This window comes from Lissotriton vulgaris, chromosome 12, assembly GCF_964263255.1.
Source record: "Lissotriton vulgaris chromosome 12, aLisVul1.2, whole genome shotgun sequence".
NCBI lineage: Eukaryota > Metazoa > Chordata > Amphibia > Caudata > Salamandridae > Lissotriton > Lissotriton vulgaris.
Genome location: NC_141700.1, coordinates 80267882 through 80289802, shown reverse-complemented (window position 1 = coordinate 80289802; position 21921 = coordinate 80267882). Strand labels below are relative to the sequence as shown.

Here is a 21921-nt window from a genome sequence, read left to right as displayed (position 1 = left end):
AAAGGGGTTGATGAACCTGAACCCATGCAGATTGGAGGGGTCAGAGGCCCTCTTACTTCCGAAGAAAAAGACAAAAGGCGACGTCTGAAACTTTGCCTTTATTGTGGTAAAGGAGGACATTTTATTAAGGAATGTAGGGCCCGTAATTACGTTCCCGGACGCTCTACCCTTCCCCGGGTCCAAGCTACTCAGAAGGACAGCGAACCGGCGGAAAACTTCAGATCTTAAGTCAGACGGAGGTCTCTGACTTAAGATACCAGCATCCTATGATCTCCCCCGTATTGGCCAACACCCTTCATCCAGCGGTGGCCCACATGAACGTACGTGTATCTCTCTGGATTGCCTCGCACAACAAACTACAGATAGATGCCCTTCTTGACTCTGGGGCCACCGGAAACTATATTGACCAGGACTATGCGTTAAGGATGGGCATCCCTTGCGAGAAGAAGCTGCGTCCCGAGACAGTGAAGGCAGTGGACGGAACTATCCTGTCGTCTGGTCCGGTGGTTTATAACACCCTGTCACTTTTGATGGAATTCTATGAGGACCACCAAGAACACATCCAATTTGATCTGATAGATGCCCCACAGTTCCGGCTCATCTTGGGTATGCCGTGGCTTACGTTGCATGATCCCTTCGTCAGTTGGTCATCCCGAACGGTCAGTATGACCTCTCCTTATTGTAAGGAACATTGCAGGAATCATGAGAGTCGTCCTTCTGTTCCGGTGCCCTCGCCGGCGGCCTGTTTGGCGAGCGCATGTGGCCTGGAACTGTTCTGTTGTGCCACGGTGCTTCCCGTTGAATATCTGGAGTATAAGGCTTTGTTTGACAAACAAAAGGCTGCGCAGTTACCCCCCCATAGGGTTTATGACTGTCGAGTGGACCTCATACCGGGGGCAGATATCCCTTGTAGCAGGGTTTATGCCTTGACGGAGAAGGAGACCCAATATTTGAAAACTTATATTGACGACAACCTCGCTTCCGGATTCATTAGACACTCCACCTCCCCTGCGTCTTCACCGATGTTTTTCATCTCAAAAAAGGACTGTGACGAGTTAAGACCCTGCATAGACTACCGTGCAATCAACAAGGTGACGATAAAAAACCGCTATCCTCTTCCCCTCATTCCGGTCTTGATGGACCAATTGAAGGGGGCGAAATATTTCACGAAACTTGATCTTCGTGGGGCCTACCACCTTGTTCGAGTGCAAAAGGGAGACGAGTGGAAGACAGCGTTCAGAACCAAATTCGGATTATTTGAATATAGGGTGATGCCCTTTGGACTCTGCAACGCCCCTGCTGCCTTCCAATTCTTTATGGATGAGGTGCTCAGGGGGTGCTTGGAAACATACTGCGTGGTCTACATAGACGATATTCTGATATACTCAACAACAATGACAGAACATGTAGTCCATGTGAAAACTGTGTTGCAGAAGCTTCTGCAAAACTCATTATATGCCAAATTGGAGAAATGTCTCTTCCATGTACAGGAAGTCGCCTTCTTGGGGTACATCATCGACGCTCAAGGATTCCGAATGGACACACGAAAAGTCGAGGTGATCCTGAACTGGAAAACCCCACAGAATGTTAAGGCGGTGCAGAGTTTTCTTGGCTTTGCCAACTATTACAGACGCTTTATTCAGGACTTTTCGAAGGCCATACATCCCATCACATCCCTCCTGAGAAAGAATGCCCCTTTTGTATGGGGACCTGAAGCAGCACAGGCCTTTCAAGTTCTCAAGGACAGGTTCACCCAGGCTCCTATTCTGAGACATCCAGATCCTCAATTGTCTTATGTTCTCGAGACTGATGCATCCCAATACGCTCTCGGAGGAATCCTGTCCCAAAGACATCCGAAAACGGGTCAGTTGCACCCAGTGGCATACTACTCCAAGAAACTTACACCGTGTGAGATAAATTACTCTATCACCGATAAGGAACTCCTCGCTATTAAACGGGCCTGTGAAGAATGGCGACATTATCTTCTTGGAGCGTTGCACACCGTGGAGATCCTCACGGATCACCGCAACCTTTTGTTCCTCAAAACAGCTAAGGCTCTGACCCCAAGGCAGCTTCGATGGACTTTGTTTTTTTCCGATTTTGATTTTGTAATCAAGTATCGACCTGGATCCCGTAATGGGAAGGCAGACGCCTTATCCCGACTAGGTACAGAAGAGACGGTGGAACCAGCAGAGCCTCCATATATCCTTCAAGGCACAGACTGTTCTGAGGTATCGCTTGCCCTGGTATCCTCCGAAGACTTTCTGGATGATTTGAAAGTGGCAATAGCTGATCAGGACATAGATTCTTGGATACAGGAAGAGCCAGGAAATCGACGTATGGAAAATGAACTGGCCTACCATTGCCATGCGTTGTATGTCCCACGGATACAGTTACAGCAACAGGTACTAAAATGGGCGCATGACTCGGTATTGAGTGGACACATGGGCATATATAAGACCACCGCTAATGTGGAGCGTTCCTTTTGGTGGAAGGAGGTTCGCAAGGACGTTAAAGAATACGTAAAGACATGTGCTGTTTGTGCCCAGGGCAAATCTGTACATACAAAACCATCGGGTCTCCTACGCCCATTACCCATTCCTCCTAAACCTTGGCACACCTTATCCATGGATTTCATAGTAGAGATGCCTCCCTGCGGCGATCAAACCGTGGTTCTGGTGGTAGTAGACCATCTGACAAAAATGGGCCACTTCATTGCTTTACCGGGGCTGCCTACGTCGATAGAGTTGGCTAAAGTGTTCCTTCAACACATTGTACGGGCGCATGGAGTGCCCAGTGTACTTATAACTGATCGAGGCACGCAATTTACCTCTCATTTTTGGAAAGCACTCTGTGCAATCTTGCAAATTGATGCCAAGTTATCAACTAGCTACCATCCCCAGACCGACGGTAAAACCGAAAGGCTTAACCAAACACTGGAGCAATACCTTCGCTGCTTCACCATGCAGAATGCCATGGAGTGGACCACCCTCCTGTGGCTGGCGGAATTTGCTTATAACAATGCTGTTCACTCCACCTTGGGGTGTTCCCCCTTTTTCTGCCTTTACGGTTTCCATCCGAATATGCTTCCCTTCGACTGGCCAGCGGAATCTTTGGTTCCATCAATACATGAACATCATGCGCATTTGAGAGCCATTCTTATCGATGCGCGACATTGTTTACAGTCGGCACAGGCGGCACACAAACTGTTTGCAGACCGGAGGAGGTCGGAGGAGCCCGAGTATAAGGTGGGGGACAAGGTGTGGCTTTCCACACGTAATATCCACTTGAAGGGGGTAAATAAGTTTAAGCCTAAATTTATTGGACCCTACAGTATCAGTGAGGTTGTGAACCCTGTAGCCATGAAATTGTCCCTGCCTGTGGCGTGGTCCATTCATCCAGTGTTCCATGTGTCTCTCCTCCGGCCTTGTCCATTGAGTATGCGCTTGCCGGAGCGACCCCCTGCTTTGGAGGTGGAGGGCCAGGAAGAATACGAAGTGCAGCGGATACTGGACTCCCGTTTGGTTCGTGGCAAGGTTCAGTACTTGGTCGACTGGCAGGGATATGGGCCCGAAGACAGAACCTGGGAACCTGGGGACCATTTGCATTGCCCGGATCTGGTTGCGGAGTTCCATGAACGATTCCCTGGTATGCCGGGTCGACCGCCGAGTCGGCAGTCCTCGAGAGGGGGTTCTGTTATGATCGCTCTCGCAGCCACAACGAGAGGACTTAAGAAAGGACAAAATGCGCGTTCACTCCTTCTGCACTACAAGTCCCAGAATGCCAAGCGGACCGGGAAAACAGGAAGGAAGGTCGTCTCTATATAGCTCCGCCTTAGATGAGGCTCGGTGCTTGACAATTGTTATCGTAGATTCGTGAAGGGCGGATGGTGTTCCCCGCTGGATTCAAGTCAGAGGAGATTGCCAGCGCCGAACAAGTGCCTGCGCGGTCAGAGGAGATTGCCAGCGCCGATCAAGTGCCTGCGCGGTCAGAGGAGATTGCCAGCGCCGATCAAGTGCCTGCGCGGTCAGAAAAGCATCAAGCCAAGTTCCTAGTAGGAATCAGTGCGGTCAGAGGAGTGGAGCAACTTCCAGAGAACCGCAAGTATCACCTCGGAAGAACGGGATCGTTCTTTCCTTTCAGAACTGAGAGATTGCTATTGTTTTACGGAAGTTTCCCGTTATTCTTGCGTTAGTTCTCACAAAGCTAGTACTAACTCAATCCCAGGGTTCTATTACATTTGCTGTATCCTCAAGCGTTATTGAGGATACAATTGAACGGAGAAATATACTAAAGGTACCAGATACCGAAACTCCTCCTAAGGAGTACGGCGCTGAGCGTGAAAGTGACTTGCAACTTATCACTTCAGCCCTTCGGACTAAGAGGAACAGATCGGTTCCATTTAAAGTGCGAGTGACATTAACTTTGGTAAGTGTGATTGCGCGAGGTCAGGGAAGAGCAGGGAATACAGGGGAACAAGATACTTATACCTGTCAATTGTCTTCCCCCGCTGCAGCACATCCTTCCAAGGAGGTTTCCCCGGACCTAGACTCAGAGGGCCTCATCCTGCACTCCGTTCTTTTCTGCACATTATCCTTCCGGCTTCCTGCGATACCCATTCAGAAGGCGATCTCTAAGACGCCTCTGGGTGCGGTGTTTAAGCAAGTTGAAAGGACATTCGTCCCATCGTCCCTGCTGACCGGATTGCTCAGGTTAGTGGTGCGCGAAGGTATTGGCGCCGCTTGCAATCGCGACAGAAGTCCTCAGGTCTATTAGTGGTCAGAGATGATTGAGGCAAGGTTATGGGAGAGAAAATATGAAAAAGAACCATTGCTCGAGCCAATTGTTTTGACGTTATACAGATACAATATAGGCAGGGCCACTTGAATAATGTCACAGGGAAGGACACAATTATGTGGCAAGGCAATTTATGTGGCATAATGCAGCACAGTTTGTAATAGTGTTACTTAATTTGTCATTTTGCTCACAATAGCACTGTTTGGGAAATTAGTTCACCTCATTAACACCATTTTAACATCAAGCAATAGGGAACGTAACAATGACTAGTCAGTCTTTGCAATGGTCCTTCCACTGCATGGGAAGCTGTGTTGCTGCTATTTGAGCTAGCTTACATTTTTTTGTTCAAGTCTGCAGATTTTGCATCAGTAGATGGATTATGTGGCAAATCCAGGTAAATCAAGTATTATTCAAAAACTGCCATGGGTGCAGAATCACATAATTCTGGTGGCCCAGAGTATAGGCAGCAGCAGGATATAACTGGTCCCTTTGCTAAATATTGTCAAGAGGCCGTAGTGCAGGTTTCAGTCCAGTGCAGAAGAAGTGTAGCCAGCAAAACAAGATCAAGCTTCTCTCTCACAAGTATAAAAAAACGTTTTTATATATCACGTCTCTGTACATATATGTAATTTCTGAGATGTGTAATTAACATGATTTTCTATTATTCGATTATTACTAGGTATAGTTCAGACACCAGCGCATGCACCATCCACAAACGTCATATGTACAGAAGTGAATTCAGTTCTGCAAGCCTCCCTGACACAGATCAGTTATACCTTTTTTGTATTATTGTGCATTCATGGAAAGGTGTTCATTGGGTGTAAGTGTGGTGCAGTGGCAATGGCTTACAACGAGACAGCAGCCAGGGTATTTTTCATCTGCTGACACCCTCTACCCTTCTGCCAGGCATCCTAAATTATGAGGAAGATGTGTTGTGAACCCTGTGTAGAGTACTGCTCAGCCTGTGCACGTGAGTATAGAATGTAGAATGTTAGAATGTTAGATGAAGGTCAGTTACAGTATGAGGTGGAGTACGGGCTGAGCAGAGATCATACTGCTCCTGGTGGGGTTCTCTATTTAATTACTTAACTTTAAATAAATACCAGCTTTCAACATACAACCTCGGCTTCCTGATTTATATCTGTTCTTTACATCTGGCGACGCTTCGGAAACGGACCTCCGTGTCTATTACAAGAGACTTTTAAAAAAAAAACGAAACGGAATGGAAAGAAGCTATGTTTAAAAAAAATAGAAGATAAGGAATTAAACGGAAAAGAAAACCTTCTACATAGCACCTCATGCATACTGGCACCGAGAAGAACCCCACTAGTGACCTTCCACCGGTCGCCCTAGAAGTAAGTGCCAGTTATTTACATAGCAGCGTTTATGTGAACTTTAATGCTGTAATAGTTTGAAACAGGACTCTCATTGCCGAAAAAGAGTTTCTCGAGGGCAGTGAGGTGTATTTTTGAAAGCGGCAAAAATTAAACTTTAAGGGGCGCACTACTGGTTTCTCTGCATGCCAATTCCTTCGAGACTGATCACCTGCAACTATAAAGCGCCAGCTGTCTGTGAACACCGTCCTGCCACCTTGTGAGTGCTCTGGTGCAACAAGCCTTTCACTGACCGGCATGATGACAAGAAAGCTGAACGAGTGACTCTCAACCGGAATACAAGTGTTTGTTTCATGCTTTTTCCTGACCTGCTCTTTTTCGTGAAGAAAGGAGTGTTACATTTACTTCAGCAGAAGGCGGAAGGGAGTTTTACATTTTATTCAGCTTTTAAAGTTAAGACCACATAGCTCTTGCTCGCGCTCTTACCGTTATTGTGCCGGGCCCCGGGGAAAGCAGAGTCGCAGACTAGTCTTTCCCCGGGGTCTTTCACGCAGGGGATAGTCCAGGCAGGGGAAGGGGAGGAGCTAGGGGGTGGGTACTTAAGCGCGGGGGAGGAAGGGATCTTCCTCTTTTCCGCGCCTGGCACCATCGGGAGGGAGCTCGAAAAGAGTTGTTAGTTAGTGCGTAGTTGAGGCCTAGTGCTACTTCTGGTAATTGTGCTCGGAGCTGTTTCTGCGACAGCTGGGTTTTGTACTTCTTTCTCTTGCTTTTGTTGCTGATTTGGCCGGTATGTCTGGGGTGTCTGCGGAGCAGGTCCGTGAGGCCTTGTTGCTGCTCGCTAGGGCCGGCCGCGATGACTTGATTAGGCCCGGGGTCATGGACCAGGCCTGGGTGGGGGCCACCAGAGGCACAAGGGCTGCCTCGGCGGGGGTGCAGGCGGCGGTTTTCGCCTGCTTGGAGGACGACCAGGTTCAGGAGGGTGGCTCGGGGGCCAGGAGGGGGGGGGGGTGTCCCTAAGGAGACTGCGCGGGGCGGGAAGCGCAGGACGACTTCCACACGCCCCTTCCCCCAATTGGAGTTTTTGCCTGGGGCCTCGGGGGCGGCCGTGCGGGCCGTGCCCGAGGAGCTTCCGCTCCAGGGTCCTCTGTTGGCGCCGGACGGTGCTGCGCAGGGGGTGGAGCTAGGTGACGCCCGGGCTGGGCCCGCGCAGGGCCTGGTAGGGTCGGAGGGTGACGGCGGGGCCCCCGGGGCCTTGGTTCGTTTGGATGGGGCTTCTTTTAGTGGGGATGGGCCTGGGCTGGACCTGCGGGTGTCTGGGGGCGGCCCGATTGACTTGTCCCGGGGCTCTAGGTCGGGCACCCCGGCCGTGGTTCGGCCGCTGGTGCCTGGGTTTGCGGTGGGCAGGAGTGCTTCCCCCTCTCTGGTTCCCATTGGCGGCCCGGGTTGGGTCCAAGGTTTCCACCAGGTGGGTTTCTTCCCCCGGGGGGGTGAATTTTTTGGCCACGGCCAGCCGCTCCCCCCCCCGATTTGGGGTTCTGTCTCCTGGGAGGAGAGGGCCAGGGGAGAGCGTATCTTGGAACAGATTCAGGAGGTCAGGTGGGCTGAGGAGACGAGGGCCCGGGTTGGTTCTGTGTGGGGCCCCGACATTGAGGGGCCCCCCACCCCCACCTCGGAGGAGGAGAGGGAGGCGGAGAGGCAGGAGGAGGAGATTCGGCAGGCGAGATTGAGGAGGTCAGGCCTGGCCGCCCACCCTACTGGGGGCGCGGCCGGGGTAGGGACGGCCAGCACGGCTTTGAGGCCCGATGGTGCCGGGGCCCTGCCAGGTTCGAGCGACCTGGGGGGCGGGAGGGGATCCAAGTCGGCAGTTGTCGGCAGAGCCAAGGGGGGCCTAGCGGGGCGCAACACGGCTCCGAGACGCAGGTCAGAAGCAGTAGGGCAGTCCGCGGCGGCTGTCCCTCCCCCGCGGGACCGGGCAACGAGTTCTGGTGGCGCCACCGTACAGCGTGGCCGCGAGTGTGGAGCCAAGGGAGTGAAGCGTGCAGTGAAGTGTGTCTCGACTGAAGGTGTGGATCAGGAACCGGTGCTTGAACTGGATTACAGTGCTGAGAGCGAGGAGTTGGAAGAAGGGGAGGTGCGGGATGACCTGGAAGGCGTAGGCCGCGCAGCGGGGGGTGACGACCTTGGTGTCTTGCAGGTCGACCCCGGATCTCGGAGGAAGACTGGAGCGTACGGAGGCACTAACAGGTGAGAGTGCCTGGTGGGCGGTTTGGGATGACGCACCCCGGGGCGGGGAGGGGAGGAAACGGGCCTGCCGGTCGGTGGGAGTGGGGGATGGGTCTGTGAGGGAGGGGGGGGGCGCCTTCGGGCGGTCCACCTGAGGATGGTAAGAAGGTGGATGGTAAGTCGGTAACTTTGGGGGTGCAGACTGACAAGAGTGATGGGAAAGATGAAAAAGGGGTGAAGGTCCCGAAGAAAATGCCGTACATGGGGCTGGCAATGCCGTTGGGGTCACATTTGTCCGAGAAAATGAGGGAGAAGATTTGGAAACATGAGTTTGTGGATGTTTTTAAGTTGTTGCACCGGGAGGTTCAGGCGAAGGAGGGTTCCAAGGAGGAGGAGTGGGAGTTGACGAGGCGGCCTAGAGTGCCTATCACCATGGAGAATTGGACTTCGGCTTTTCTGATCTTTGCTAGCGTCTATTGTGTGAAGTACCTTGACCGGGCGATTGCGTTGTTCAAATACATGGACATTATCCGCAAGGCTCAGATGCAGTTTGGGGGGTTTGCTTGGCTGAGCTATGACGAGGAGTTTCGGGCCAGGGTCAGCGCCGATCCGGAAAAGAGCTGGGGGGAGGTGGATCAGGAACTTTGGATGCAGTGGATGGCGTTGTCGCACTCGTCGGCCTCTACGCATACGGCCAGCGGTTTACCGGTGTTGTATCGGTCTTTTCCGACGCGTCCCGCCCAGGGCGGGGCGGGGGGCGGAACTGTGCCCAGCACCATTGTGTCCGGACAGCCGCCCAAACCAGGGGGGGCCACCACAGGGGTGTGTTGGAGCTACAGTCGGGGTTTCTGCTCCAGATACCCGTGCAAGTTTAAACATGAGTGTTCTAAGTGCGGAGGGAAGCACCCCATCACTCAGTGCCTCTCGCTCGCCACCCCTTCTGAACAGTGGCGGAACGCCAGGGGGCGAGGACAGCCTGGCCCGAAGGGCGCCTACTCCGGTTAAGGTGGAGGCTATGGCCCCGTGGCTCGCGTGCTATCCTGACCGCGAGGCCGCGGCGCGGCTCTTTTGGGGTTTCACCGAAGGCTTTCGGGTGGGTTATCAGGGCCCCAGGGAGCGGCGGTGGGCAGAGAATTTGAGGTCGGCGAAGGAGTTGCCGGGTGTGGTGGCTGCAAAGTTGAGGAAGGAGGTGTCGGAGGGGCGGGTTGCGGGGCCGTTCCTGGATTGGCCGCTGCCGGACCTGATTGTCTCGCCACTGGGGGTTGTGCCGAAGAAGGAGGTAGGGGAGTTCAGGATGATTCACCACTTGTCATGGCCGGAGGGGAGGTCTGTGAATGACTTCATTGCAGAAGAGGACTCGAGGGTGCTGTATGCGTCGGTGGACGATGCGGTCCGGATGGTGCGTTCTTGTGGTCCCGGGGCGGAGCTGGCGAAGTGCGACATCAAGTCAGCTTTCCGGCTCCTGCCGATTCACCCGGCGGATTTCGGGCTCTTGGGCATGCAGTTCGGGGGTGCCATCTATGTCGACAAGGTCCTTCCCATGGGTTGTGCCATCTCCTGTGCCTTGTTTGAATTGTTTAGCTCTTTTCTGCAGTGGGTCATGGTGAGGGTGAGCGGGTGCCGCGAGGTCACTCACTACCTGGACGATTTCCTCTTCCTGGGCAGGGCGGGGTCGGGGGATTGTGGCAGGGCTCTGTCGCGTTTCCAGGCCTTGGCGGTGCAGTTCGGGGTGCCTCTTGCGCCTGAGAAGACGGCTGGTCCCAGCTGTTGCCTCACGTTCCTGGGGATCGAGTTGGACTCGGTTGCATGGTTGGCGCGTCTGCCTGCGGCTAAGGTGAAGGAGATTTTGGAGTGTCTGGAGTGGGCTGTGGGGGAGAGGCGGATCCCTTTGCGGGCAGTTCAGAGGCTGCTGGGTTTCCTTAACTTTGCTTGCTGGGTTGTGCGGGCGGGGCGCACGTTCTGTCGGCGGCTCGGCATGGCCATGTCGGGGGCAGTGCTTCCGCATCACCGGGTGAGGATCTCGCTGGGGGTGCGGTCGGATCTACGGACTTGGATCGCTTTTTTGCAGGAGTTTCATGGAGTGCCCTTGGAGTTTGATGAGGAGAGGGCGGTGTGGCAATGCCAGATCTTTTCTGACGCGGCTGGGTCAGCGGGGTTTGGAGTCTTTTGGGATGGGCGGTGGTGCGCGGAGAGCTGGCCGGCCTCCTGGATGAAGCAGGGCAGGAGTATTGCTTTTCTCGAGTTCTTCCCTTTGCTGGTGGCCCTGGTGGTGTGGGGGGATGACTTTCGGGACAGGACGGTGCTTTTCCACGTAGACAACATGACGGTTGTGGACCTTGTGAATAACCAAAGGGCGAGGGACCTGCGAGTGTTGAAGCTGTTGCGAAGGTTCATGCTGGCGTGTCTGCAATTGAATGTGGTGTTTCGGGCCAAGCATGTCCCTGGGGCGAATAATGACATTGCGGATGCTTTGTCTCGTTCGCAGTGGCAGCGGTTCCGACATCTGGCGCCGGGAGCGGACGCCTGCAAGACCGAGCTGCCGGCCGGCATCTGGGCATTGGGGGAGTGAGGATGATTGGTCTGGTGGAGGGTTCGTTGGCACCGTCCACAAGGAGGACATATCGGTTGGCATGGTCTGAATTTAGTTCTTTTATGGGTTGGACGGTGGATGGTGTGGTGAGTGGGGAGTCGGAAGTGCTGGGTGGTGTGAGGGGCTATGTGCTCTCCTGCATGGACCGGGGCCTGACTGCTGCTACGATTTCTGGAAAGTTGGCTGGCATTTCCTTTTACTGTATTCTGTTTCTGGGTTTCGACCCCACCAAGGATGTGGTACTGGCTCGCATGTTGCGGGGGTGGGGCCGGGAGAGGGGTGTCGGGGGGAGGCGCCTGCGGGAGGCGGTGACGTTTGACCTGTTGGTGCGACTGGTGGGGGTGTTGCCTGAGTGTTGCTATGACGGGGCCGAGGTGGGCTTGTTTTGCCTGTGCATGGTGTGGATGTTTTTTGGGGCGTTTCGCGTGTCTGAGTTGCTGGGCACGAGGCGGGGGCCCGGGCGGTTGTACGAAGATGTGCGGATGGATGCGGGGCGTTTGGGGATTTGGCTGGGCCGCTCGAAGACTGATCAGATGGGCCGTGGTACGTGGGTGTGGCTGAACGAGTCTGGTGGGGCGGTTTGCCCGGTGCGAGAATGGCGCTCCTTCTGCGGGGCTGGGGGCCCGCGGGGAGGTGAAATTTTCCAGCATGCTTCGGGTGCGAGGTTGTCGGCGGGCCAGCTGTTGGCGGTGTTGAGGATGGCTTTGGGTCGACTGGGGATGAATGGTGCGGGGTTTGGTACTCATTCTTTCCGTATTGGGGCTGCCACGGCAGCGGCTCGTTTGGGTTGGTCCTGGGACCGGATCCGGAGTATTGGTCGTTGGAAGTCTCGCTGCTGCGAGCGGTATGTGAGAAAGTAGTTGGGGTCCCAGGCAGGTTGTTGGTTTGTGATTTCTGTTTTGCCCGTTTCTAACATCTTTTTTCTTCGTAGGTTGCGTGGGTGGCCCGGCTGGTAAGACGGTGACGTGGATCGTTGGGCACTCCTTTGTGCACTGGGCATCCAAGTACGCTGACCAGCAGGTTTACGGACGTAACCTGGGACTGAGAGGACAATTGCACAAGGTGAAATGGTGGGGAAAGAGCGGAATGCGATGGGGGGCACTACTGCCCTGGCTCGCGAAGATGGTCCCACAAAGGGGGTGCCCGGATCTGTTGATCATCCATCTGGGCGAGAACGACCTGGTGCAATTGTCTGGACTGGCTCTGTTGCAATTGATGCAGAGGGACTTGGATGTGCTTAAATCAAGGATGTCGGGGGCCTGCATTGCCTGGACGGAGCTGGTCCCCCGTAAAGTTTGGAGAGGGGCCATGAAACACGGGGCCATTGAGAAGGCCCGGAGAAAGTTGAATCGGGCAATGAGACTCTACTGTGTTGATAGGGGGGTGAAAGTCATCTCACATCCTGGACTTCGCCTGGAGGAGCCTTTAGCCTTTAGGGAGGACGGTGTGCATCTGTCTCGTCTGGGGAATGCATGGTATATGATGGAACTGAGGGATGTGGTGAGCAAGTTGTGGAACGAGTCGATCTGGTGTCGGAGGGAGTGACTTTGCGCGGACGGACGGACGGCCCCTTGGTGGGGGGGGTGGGGCAGTGTACCGCCCTACAGGGGGTCCACTGGGTGGCAGGTTCCGAAGGGATAGGGGGTCAAGAGCGGGCATACCCATCCCTTGGGGGGGGAGACTTGGTCAGGACGGATCGAAGTTGGTTTGAAGTTGGCAATGGCTGGGGGCTGGAAGGGTGATTGACGGCAAGTGGAGGGTGTTTGGAGCCGCTAGGGCTCAGTATTGACATGAATGATTGAAACGAATGGGGGGGATGTATGAGTGGGGTGTTTTCTGTTATTGTTTACTGTTCTATTGTTATGCGCAGTTCTGGTCTAATAAATGGCCTTTTACGCCTATAACTGCGTGGTCTGTTTATTGCGCGATGCCGGGCCCCGGGGAAAGCAGAGTCGCAGACTAGTCTTTCCCCGGGGTCTTTCGCGCAGGGGATAGTCCAGGCAGGGGAAGGGGAGGAGCTAGGGGGTGGGTACTTAAGCGCGGGGGAGGAAGGGATCTTCCTCTTTTCCGCGCCTGGCACCATCGGGAGGGAGCTCGAAAAGACCGCCCACCCACCCGGCAGTTAGAGGTGGTTCTTGGGTTGGCTTTGTTGCGTTGCCAGTTTAGGCCAGAGCTGCGGTAGGCAGGTTCCGAAGGGATAGGGGGTCAAGAGCGGGCATACCCATCCCTTGGGGGGGGAGACTTGCACGCATCTCTTGCTTCTTTAATGTGTCATGTCCACTTTTTGCGTGCATGCATCCCTTGCTTCCATTATGTGGTATGTACATTTTGCGTGCATGCATCTTTGGCTTCCTTTATGTGGCATGCATGTTTTATTTCTTTTATGTGGTATTTGTCTTCTATATTCTGCACTTGTTATTCTTTTTCAATATTCAGCCTACCTTCACTCTGGTCTGGCCAATCAGTGTGCCCTGGTGGCTTTTGCTGTTTCTACTCCTTGTCTCCTCTATTTCTTTACTTATCTTCTACATCTTACTAACTTAGCTCAGCTATTGTTTCTGTAAAAGGGAGAAAAGGGGTTTGTGTTGCCTTTTCGTTTTATTGTGTTACTCCAGTGTTTCTCTTTCTTAGCTCATGCTTTGCTTTCACGCTTCTACACTCTTCTTTGTGTTTTCAGAAAATAGTTTTATCAATTTCACTCCACCTCTTCATATGTTTTGCAATACATTTATTATATAAATGTTCTTAATTATATTTATATTTTTAGCATAATACTTTGTATTGTAACTTATCATTATGATTTTGTGAAGTCTTCTTTTCATTGTTAAGAAGGGAGAAGTTGTAGAGTACTGCTCAGCCTGTGCACGTGAGTATAGAATGTAGAATGTTAGAATGTTAGATGAAGGTCAGTTACAGTATGAGTTGGAGTACGGGCTGAGCAGAGATCATACTGCTCCTGGTGGGGTTCTCCATTTAATTACTTAACTTTAAATAAATACCAGCTTTCAACATACAATCTCGGCTACATGTTTACTTCTGTTCTTTACACCCTGCTTCAGAAACAACTGTGCGTAGGACTATTGGAGTTAAAGGACGCAATGGGGGTCTCACACTTATGGGTCAGGAACAGCCTTTCACCAGGGCTCATGTACCAACTCACTGGTAGATTCTCTGCTGGCCCTAGAAGAACCTAAAGTGCAGGTGTACCATCCACTGGTTTTCTTTGGTCTGGCAGTCATCGCAACAGAGCCACCCCCTAGGCTGGACCGCGCAATATTAGAGAAAATGAGCACCATCATGGGTCATCCAGCCTTGAAGCCAAGTCTTTCTCAGACAGATTGTCACAAGCAGATGTAGAGGGGGTGGAGGGTCAAGGACACAACAAACTGGTCACCTAGATGGCCTTGATGGGGCGGTTAGGAGCAGAGCTGGGTTTAGTATGTGCCATATCACAGATCCAATCATAGCAGTTACATTCATCCAATCCTGTACTGTCCCGCTAGCATAGGAGGCTTGACATGCGCTCTCGAGAATGTCCTGACATAGAAGAAAGACTACAAGAACAACTGTTTCACCTCTGTGTTCCAAAATGGAGTGCCTGCAGATGCACGCTGGTAACGTTTCGGTAAAGTTTCACTCTGTATAGAGAGGATCACTACGCCACACTTACGCTCAATGAACACACTTGTCATGAATGCACAGGAGTGTAAGCATTTCTTTGGCAACTTAAACATATGTGAAGCTTTCACTTGCTTCCTAACCTTCACCATGTTATTGATTCTGTATTTCCCAGGGTCGGACTTGAAGACTTTAAGATGGAAATCTTGAATGTGACCCTACAAGTGTAAAATGCGCATACCTGCAATGTACATTAATTACAAAAAAGTCAACATGCACACCCAGGAGTTTAAGGGATAACGTGTGCAACATTTACAAACTGTCTATGTACACATGGATAAAGGAGATGGTGTAGGGGGAGCATTGACCGTGGGAGCAAATCCATGATTGATGATGATGGGATAAACGTCAATGGAGTTGTGTTGGTCAATGAATTGATGCATCTGTGTGCACCCAGTAAATGAATATTTATGAGATAAAGCACAAAAATCCAGAGTATTCTGGTCTTAGTGCTCTTTTACCTCACCTGGTCCCTTTATTCTCCTGCAGCTTTTTATCAGAAACACAAATAAGGAGGGCTTCTTCTGGATCGGCTTGACGGATAAGGATAAGGAAGGTGCCTGGAAGTGGGTGAATGGCTCCAAAGTACAGCCAGAGACGTAAGTCAACCGCAAAGCACCGTACGTTCAAAGTTTATATATTCATAATTTATATTTCTGAGATTTAATTTATTTATTTAATTTGTCAGTATTTTTTCCAAAGCAACAAATTATAAATACATCGGCAACGCTAATCAAACCACTATGTAAATGATTTAATGTTGTGCTATAGGACAGAAATATTGAGGCTGAAACAATGATTTGGATTCGAGAATTTGACATCAATGGAATAATAGAGTGAAAAAAGATGGGTATCATGGAGAAAAACTGTCCTATAAAAAAATGTAGGAATGAGTGAATGTCTGATAGGCCCTTTTTACGAAATCATTGGATTTTGGTGAGGGGATATAGGAGGACCAGAATTCCCAAGTTATCCCAGTAGTCACGCACGATTACACGTTTTCTCCCTGAAACGGGGAATAACCTCATAGATCAGAGCTACCAGGTCCTTTACTGCAGGTTTTTCCGTGACTTCAGTGATAAAACTGCAGGTTTTGAGCAGGCAGAAAAATTCATCGGAGGACCTGGTGGGGAGTGTGGGGTGGGGTGTCGGGGAGTGCTTGGGTCTGTGTGGGGTGAGCATTGCAGTTCCCCATCTCTGAGAAAGGGACTAGGCGATGCGGCTACCTTCAGCCCATGCCATTCTCTTTGGGCCTGGAGACATTGCAATTGTAATTGCACTTATATAGCGCTTACTACCCCTGATGAGGCATCGAAGTGCGTTTTTCAGCGAGTAGCATGCTACTCCGGAATCCAAAAAGGATTAGTGGTGAATTAGTATAGTGAAATATGAAATTTATTTGACTGCTGGATATGTTAGTCTCTTATTTGGATTGAAAAGGATAGTGGAGGAAAAGATGAGGGAAGGGTTTGCATTTATATAGTGCTTGCTTCCCCTGATGAGGTGTTGCAGGGCTTTTCGGCAAATATGAGTGTCCGACTTACACTGGGAGTAGGTATTGCTCCAGGTGAAATTGTGCCACTTTTATTGAGGACCTAAGTAAAGAACAAACAGCATAAGGGGGCTAGTAACTAAATGGGACGAAGAACAAAGGGAAGGACATAAAGTGTAGGGAGGATATGAGGGGCATTGGTGGAGTAGCAGAGTCAACTGATTTAGGTACAATGCAATAATACACCGAGAAAATGGGATGAGTAATGTTTGAGGCGAAGACTGGAGTTACGAGCGAAGAAGAAAATGTTGAAAACAAAACACACTGAAGGATTCTCTTGAAAGGGAAACAACCTTTACAATGCACTACCATTACAAATCAGTCATTACAACGCAACATTCCTTACATCGCATGCCATTACAATGCAACCATTACCACGCATGACACCACAACGCAGACAATTACAACTCATGTCATTTCAACGCAGTCTTTACAACGCATACCATTACAACGTATACCATTCCAATGCATAGTACCCTTACACTGCCCAACACTTACCCTATTGTTGCACCCCCTGGAGTTAGAATAGTAATTTTTACCTCTACACTATCCAACACTTACCCTACTGCTGCACCCCCTGGAGTTAGAATAGTAATTTTTATCCCTACACTATCCAACACTTACCCTAATGTTGCACCTCCTGGAGTTAGAATAGTAATTTTTACCTCTACACTATCCAACACTTACCCTACTGTTGCAACCCCTGGAGTTAGAATAGTCATTTTTCCCCCTACACTATCCAATACTTACCATACATGCAATGTAATAGTATGCGTTGGAATGGAATGCGTTGGAAAGGTAGTTTTTAGACAATGTGTTGTAATAGCATGCGCTGTAATGGAATGTGTTGTAAAGGATGCTGTGTTGTGAAAAAATATGTTGTAAAGGTATGCGTTGTAAAAGTATGCGTTGTAACGTCATACATCCCTCTTGAAATTGGGAGTGAAAGATGCAAATATTAGGGAGCATATCAAGGAATGAACAAAAGCCTAACAGATCGTACAATATCCTGATAGTGACCCAAAAACACAATGTAATGTAATGACACAACAAAACACAGCAGTTTGACTTGCAACACAACACATAACAAAACACAAAGTAGTAAACAAAAAACCTGGTTGGCTTACAAATTTGCATGTGTTACCGCAGTTAGATTGACCTGAAGCAATGCTTTGGGGGACTCATCATGGGAATGAATTCTTATACATTATACAACAGAAAACGTTAGATTGGCTTACTGAAATCAGGAGTGTGTACTCCTCATAAGCACTATCTTGTGGACACAGTGAAGGTAATATTTATTGCATCTCAAAGGCGCATCAAATAGGGTCCGGTCTTGGTGCTCGGTGGACAAATGTATTTTCTACAGAAACCTGTTTTTGAGCTCATGGATATGAGGTTTGAATCTCCATGGTTCCGCTTTGCCCTTCATTCTTCCTAGGTCAATGAAATGAGTTACTTGAGTTGGGTAATCATAAACACCTGTTATTCGACTCCAAATGGTACAAATATATGTTATGTTCAGAAGCTACCAGGTAGAGGTATACAAACAATTTTAGTTTATTGTGGCTCATTTCTTGATTCTTATGTTTTAGATTTTGGAACTGTAACCAACCTGATAACTCTGAAGGAAAAGAAAATTGTGCCACAGTGGGTTCTAATGGTGTGTGTGAATATCTGATGGACTGGAATGATGACAACTGTGAAAAGGCACACAATTTCATCTGTGAAAAAGAAGCTGAAGATAGAAAGATGGATTTCAACCCATGAAACACTGAGCAAGAAAATGGATCACTTCTAATTTAGCCCATTTATATTTAAAAAAGACAATATATATTTGGATGCAACAGAATGCACAATTCACTTTGGGGAACAGGAGTTAGTTTGTGAAAACCTGAATGAAAATAGTTCAAGTTTATTGCTTATTGTTATTAATAACAAAAGCATTTGTAGGTCAGCTGGTTCAGTTTTGGCCATAAAAACCAATCAATAAAACATCCTTTCCAGAAAATACAGAAAGAAATAAAATAACTGCGCACTGTATGACAGCATCCCAAACGATCTTCTTCACTGACTTCAAACCACCCAAAATGCTGTCGCAAGACTTGTTGTTGACCTACCGAGCCAAACACAAACTACACCACATCTCAGAGAGTTCCACTTCTTTCTGCTACTCGTTTAGATGTTCTCAATGAGAACAGATGGCTTCTCAATACGAGAGGTCATGCTCAGCCACCACCACCTGCATTAGGAAATCTCGCTGGGAGGTGGTCTAGCATTGGATTTTCCTCACTCGCACTCACCAACTTAACGTTCGCAGTGCAAATTGTGCGGAAAACTCTGCGAACGGAGCAGAGTTCATCACCCAGGCCTGGACTTTACCAAATTTTACTTAAACATTAGAACAAGACAACCCTGCTCAATTATTTTAGATTACAAACATATGAAAGTTGCAGATTATTCCCACTTAGGCACTGAATTAAAGCTGCCCTACCTGATCTGATTTGTAAAGTGTTGAAGTGCTTGCGTAAAAAATACCTACAAACGTCCACCAAAATTGGACAAATGCACAAAATGTTAATAAATGCTTCTTCTTTGTATCCCCATAGATGACAAGATTGTGTTGGCTGAGTGCACTTCCATTATGGAATTATGTCTTTTGAGGATAGATCGCTCATCCTAAAGCTCATGAACTTTGTCTTGATGTGGTAAGAATACTCAAGTTTTACTGTGGTTGTACACAGCCATAGTAGTCTAAAAGCATCCATGCATTTCTTAGCAAGTTGATTCCTGAAGGAACAAAACAAGTCTAATTGACCTGCTTACAAATTGGTTGAAGGATGGGCCTGAGACCACAGAGTCCCATAACAGAGTAAGCCTTACAGTGCTCAGTGCAGAGGATAGATACTCTCTCCCAAGAGGTACTTTATTTCACCAAAACCCATTTCTGCCCAGATAAGGGAGGGCAGGGAGGATGTGGGTGCTTGTTTCAGTGTTTTGGAAAAATAAATAAGTGCACCCTGACATGACAAGACTTGTCTAACTAATTGATGGAATAAATTTAGCTTCAGTTGTCTTAAGTATAGGAGTCTGTGTTGGACCACTCTGTTTTGCACAATGAGTTTGAATTTTGTTTGGATAGTTGGCAATAAAAGATGATTCCTAGTTGTGTCGGTTATGCACAAATTATTGTCTAAATTCCAAGTCAAGATTTGTTTTTGTATGCTGGTGGTGCCAAATGCATACCTTCTGTTTTCTTGGTGTTCATTTGCAGCCCATTCCTTCTAGTACATGAAGCAAAGGTTATTATCAGGAATTGCAAATATTTTGGAGTTTTGCTAAGCAAGACTATATCATCCATGTTTGACGTGTCAGCCTTAGGGTGGTCTTCCATCAAAATTTTTGCCTACTGACCTCTAACTTTTGCTGAAATTATTTTTGTTGGCCTTAGGACTCTGTGCACATTATCACTGCATAGTACAATGAGATTTGGAAAATCTCAAAAATGTACTGGCGTTGGTACAATCAAGTCCTATCGCAACCATCTGAGATTGTCTTGAGGTTGGGCTGTGCTACACTTACCTGTATAGATCACAAATTGAGATATCAAGCCATTTCCTAGCTTTCTTAATGTATTGTGAGGATTTGTCAGCAACAATTGTCCAAAATAAAAAGATGTACATAAAGTTTTTTAATATCCTCAATCTGAGGCAGATCTTTTGGAATAGAAAAGAAAGAAAGGTCGCCTCAAAAGATGAAGAACTCAGAATTCCTCTATGTTGAGAAGTGCTCCCATAACCTGAAACTCCAGCCCTCCAGCTATAAAGAGCGCTCCTTCATGTTATTTTCACGAAAAGACAGAAAGCCATTCCAGCATTTTTCCCTGTAAGTGACTCCATCCTAAGATCATAACAATTTAATTTCCATTCTCCACTTCTCTGGTGTACCTACTTCCTCTGTAGGGTGATTGCCTTTCTGCCGCTAGTGTACGTATTATGGTTTCCTGCTGGATCCTATTTTATATTAATCTTGTAAATATGTACCTTGTGTTAATCATTGCTACTATGTAAAGTGCTCTGATGCCCTTTGGGTCTGGTTCATGTTATATAAAATCTACTAATAAATCAATCAATAATAAGAAAAAAATTGAACAAGTGTGAATGCTTCTCTCATAGCAATGACAGCAAAGTCAAAAAACAACCCAGAATAGATCCTCAAACTTATCCAACAATCAATCATATACATTGTTTTGTCGGCAGAGATATTCAATATAATTCATTCCAGAGCATAACTGCTGAAATGGTGTGGTGCCAATACAGGTGGAAAGGAATGACAATGGGAAAGTCTCTGGATGAATTTGGTTCCAACACGGTATAACATTAACCATGGGAATGGTGGGACTGAATACAAAAGGCATTTAACATGTACTGTTTGTTTCACCTAGGGCTCGTTCAATCTGAACTATAGAGCGAAAGTGAACAAAAGCAAGCAAATATAAATCTCTATAAAATATGGTGACACGCATTATACGTCAAATTAAAATGTAAAGCGGGCCCAATGTATTTGCCTAACACTAGGTTAATCTAAGCACCTTCTGTGCTGGTAAATCCGTCACTGCAGGGCCACCGGGAGATGTTTGGGTCGTCCTTACCTTAGTTATGGATGCGTCTGCGCCTCGGTCGGCCTCCCACTCACACCTCATCCCCTCATAGGTGATAGTACCGTGTTCTGACCAATAGCGAGCAGACTGACTCTCGCATTAATTGCTGCACTGTATCTTAAGGCGAAGCTGGGGAACTCTGGTAGAGCAAGCTGCTGACAGCCTGTGAGCGCGCTCCCAGAGCAGCCTGGCAGATGTGTAACTGTGAGGTGTCTGCAGCAGCAAAGGTTTCAGCTGGTAGATGTCAGTCAGCTGATGTTTATAGTGACCCGAGCACATATGTGAAGCAGGTGGTATATTTATAGTGACCAGAGCACAGCTGTGAAGTTGAAGCACGAGGTATGGGCTGCTGCATGACCTCTGGGAATTCCAGTGTCATCTACAACTGGACGTCGACAAAAGAAGCACCATGGGTTCAGGTGAATGAGCGAAGGAGATCCCCATGTTTTCAACAGGAACAGACAGTTGCGGCGGGAATTCACCAGCTAGGCAGGGATTAAGTCCTGGACCTGGCAACTAAGGGAAAACCCATCATACTGGTGTGAGCGGTAATTTATGTTCTGGCTATGAACAAGAACAAACTGATTGTGGAGAATTCATCTATCAATCAATAATGCTTGGGCTTCAGCTCGGGTGCCAATGTCGAGGCGCAGTGTCATGGCGAAAAGCAAAGTTTCTATAGTTTGCTGATTTAAAAGGATATTTTAGCAGTGTAGTAGGGAGTGAATTAATATTTTCCTTCTTTGGGCAGCCAGGGGTCTACCATGCATGCGGGAAGTTTATTATGTGTCTGGTGTATTTGCCATAATTACAAGCAGGCCACAGGGGCGGTGGGTGACATTTCAAAATGGTAGGGCGCCAAGTGATTTGCAGACAGCACCTTAGTAAGCGAGCGCAGCGAGCGAGCCCGAACCCCAAAAGGGGGGTTTGGGGGTATAACCCCCACCCAAGAAAATTTTGAAAAAAAAGAAGAAAAATCGTGCATTTTCAAGCAAATTTGAGAAAGCAGGAAGGTTAATAAAGCAATTGTGAAAGTGCAGTTATTACATTAATAGATGGCATAACATAGGTAGCTGCTTATTCAGTA

The 21921-nt window shown here is 48.9% G+C and overlaps 1 protein-coding gene across 1 annotated transcript in view; it reads left to right on the top strand.

Moving 5' to 3' along the window:
• The window catches only part of LOC147673378 (C-type lectin domain family 4 member E-like), a 103340-nt gene extending 82996 nt beyond the window's left edge, over positions 1 to 20344 (top strand). Inside the window, exons 6-7 of the mRNA XM_086947233.1 lie at positions 15112 to 15221; positions 17770 to 20344. Coding sequence (XP_086803359.1) covers positions 15112 to 15221; positions 17770 to 17944 — 285 coding nt within the window. The 3' untranslated portion in view covers positions 17945 to 20344. The remainder of the gene's footprint in view (positions 1 to 15111; positions 15222 to 17769) is intronic.
• Positions 20345 to 21921: the final 1577 nt, after the last annotated feature.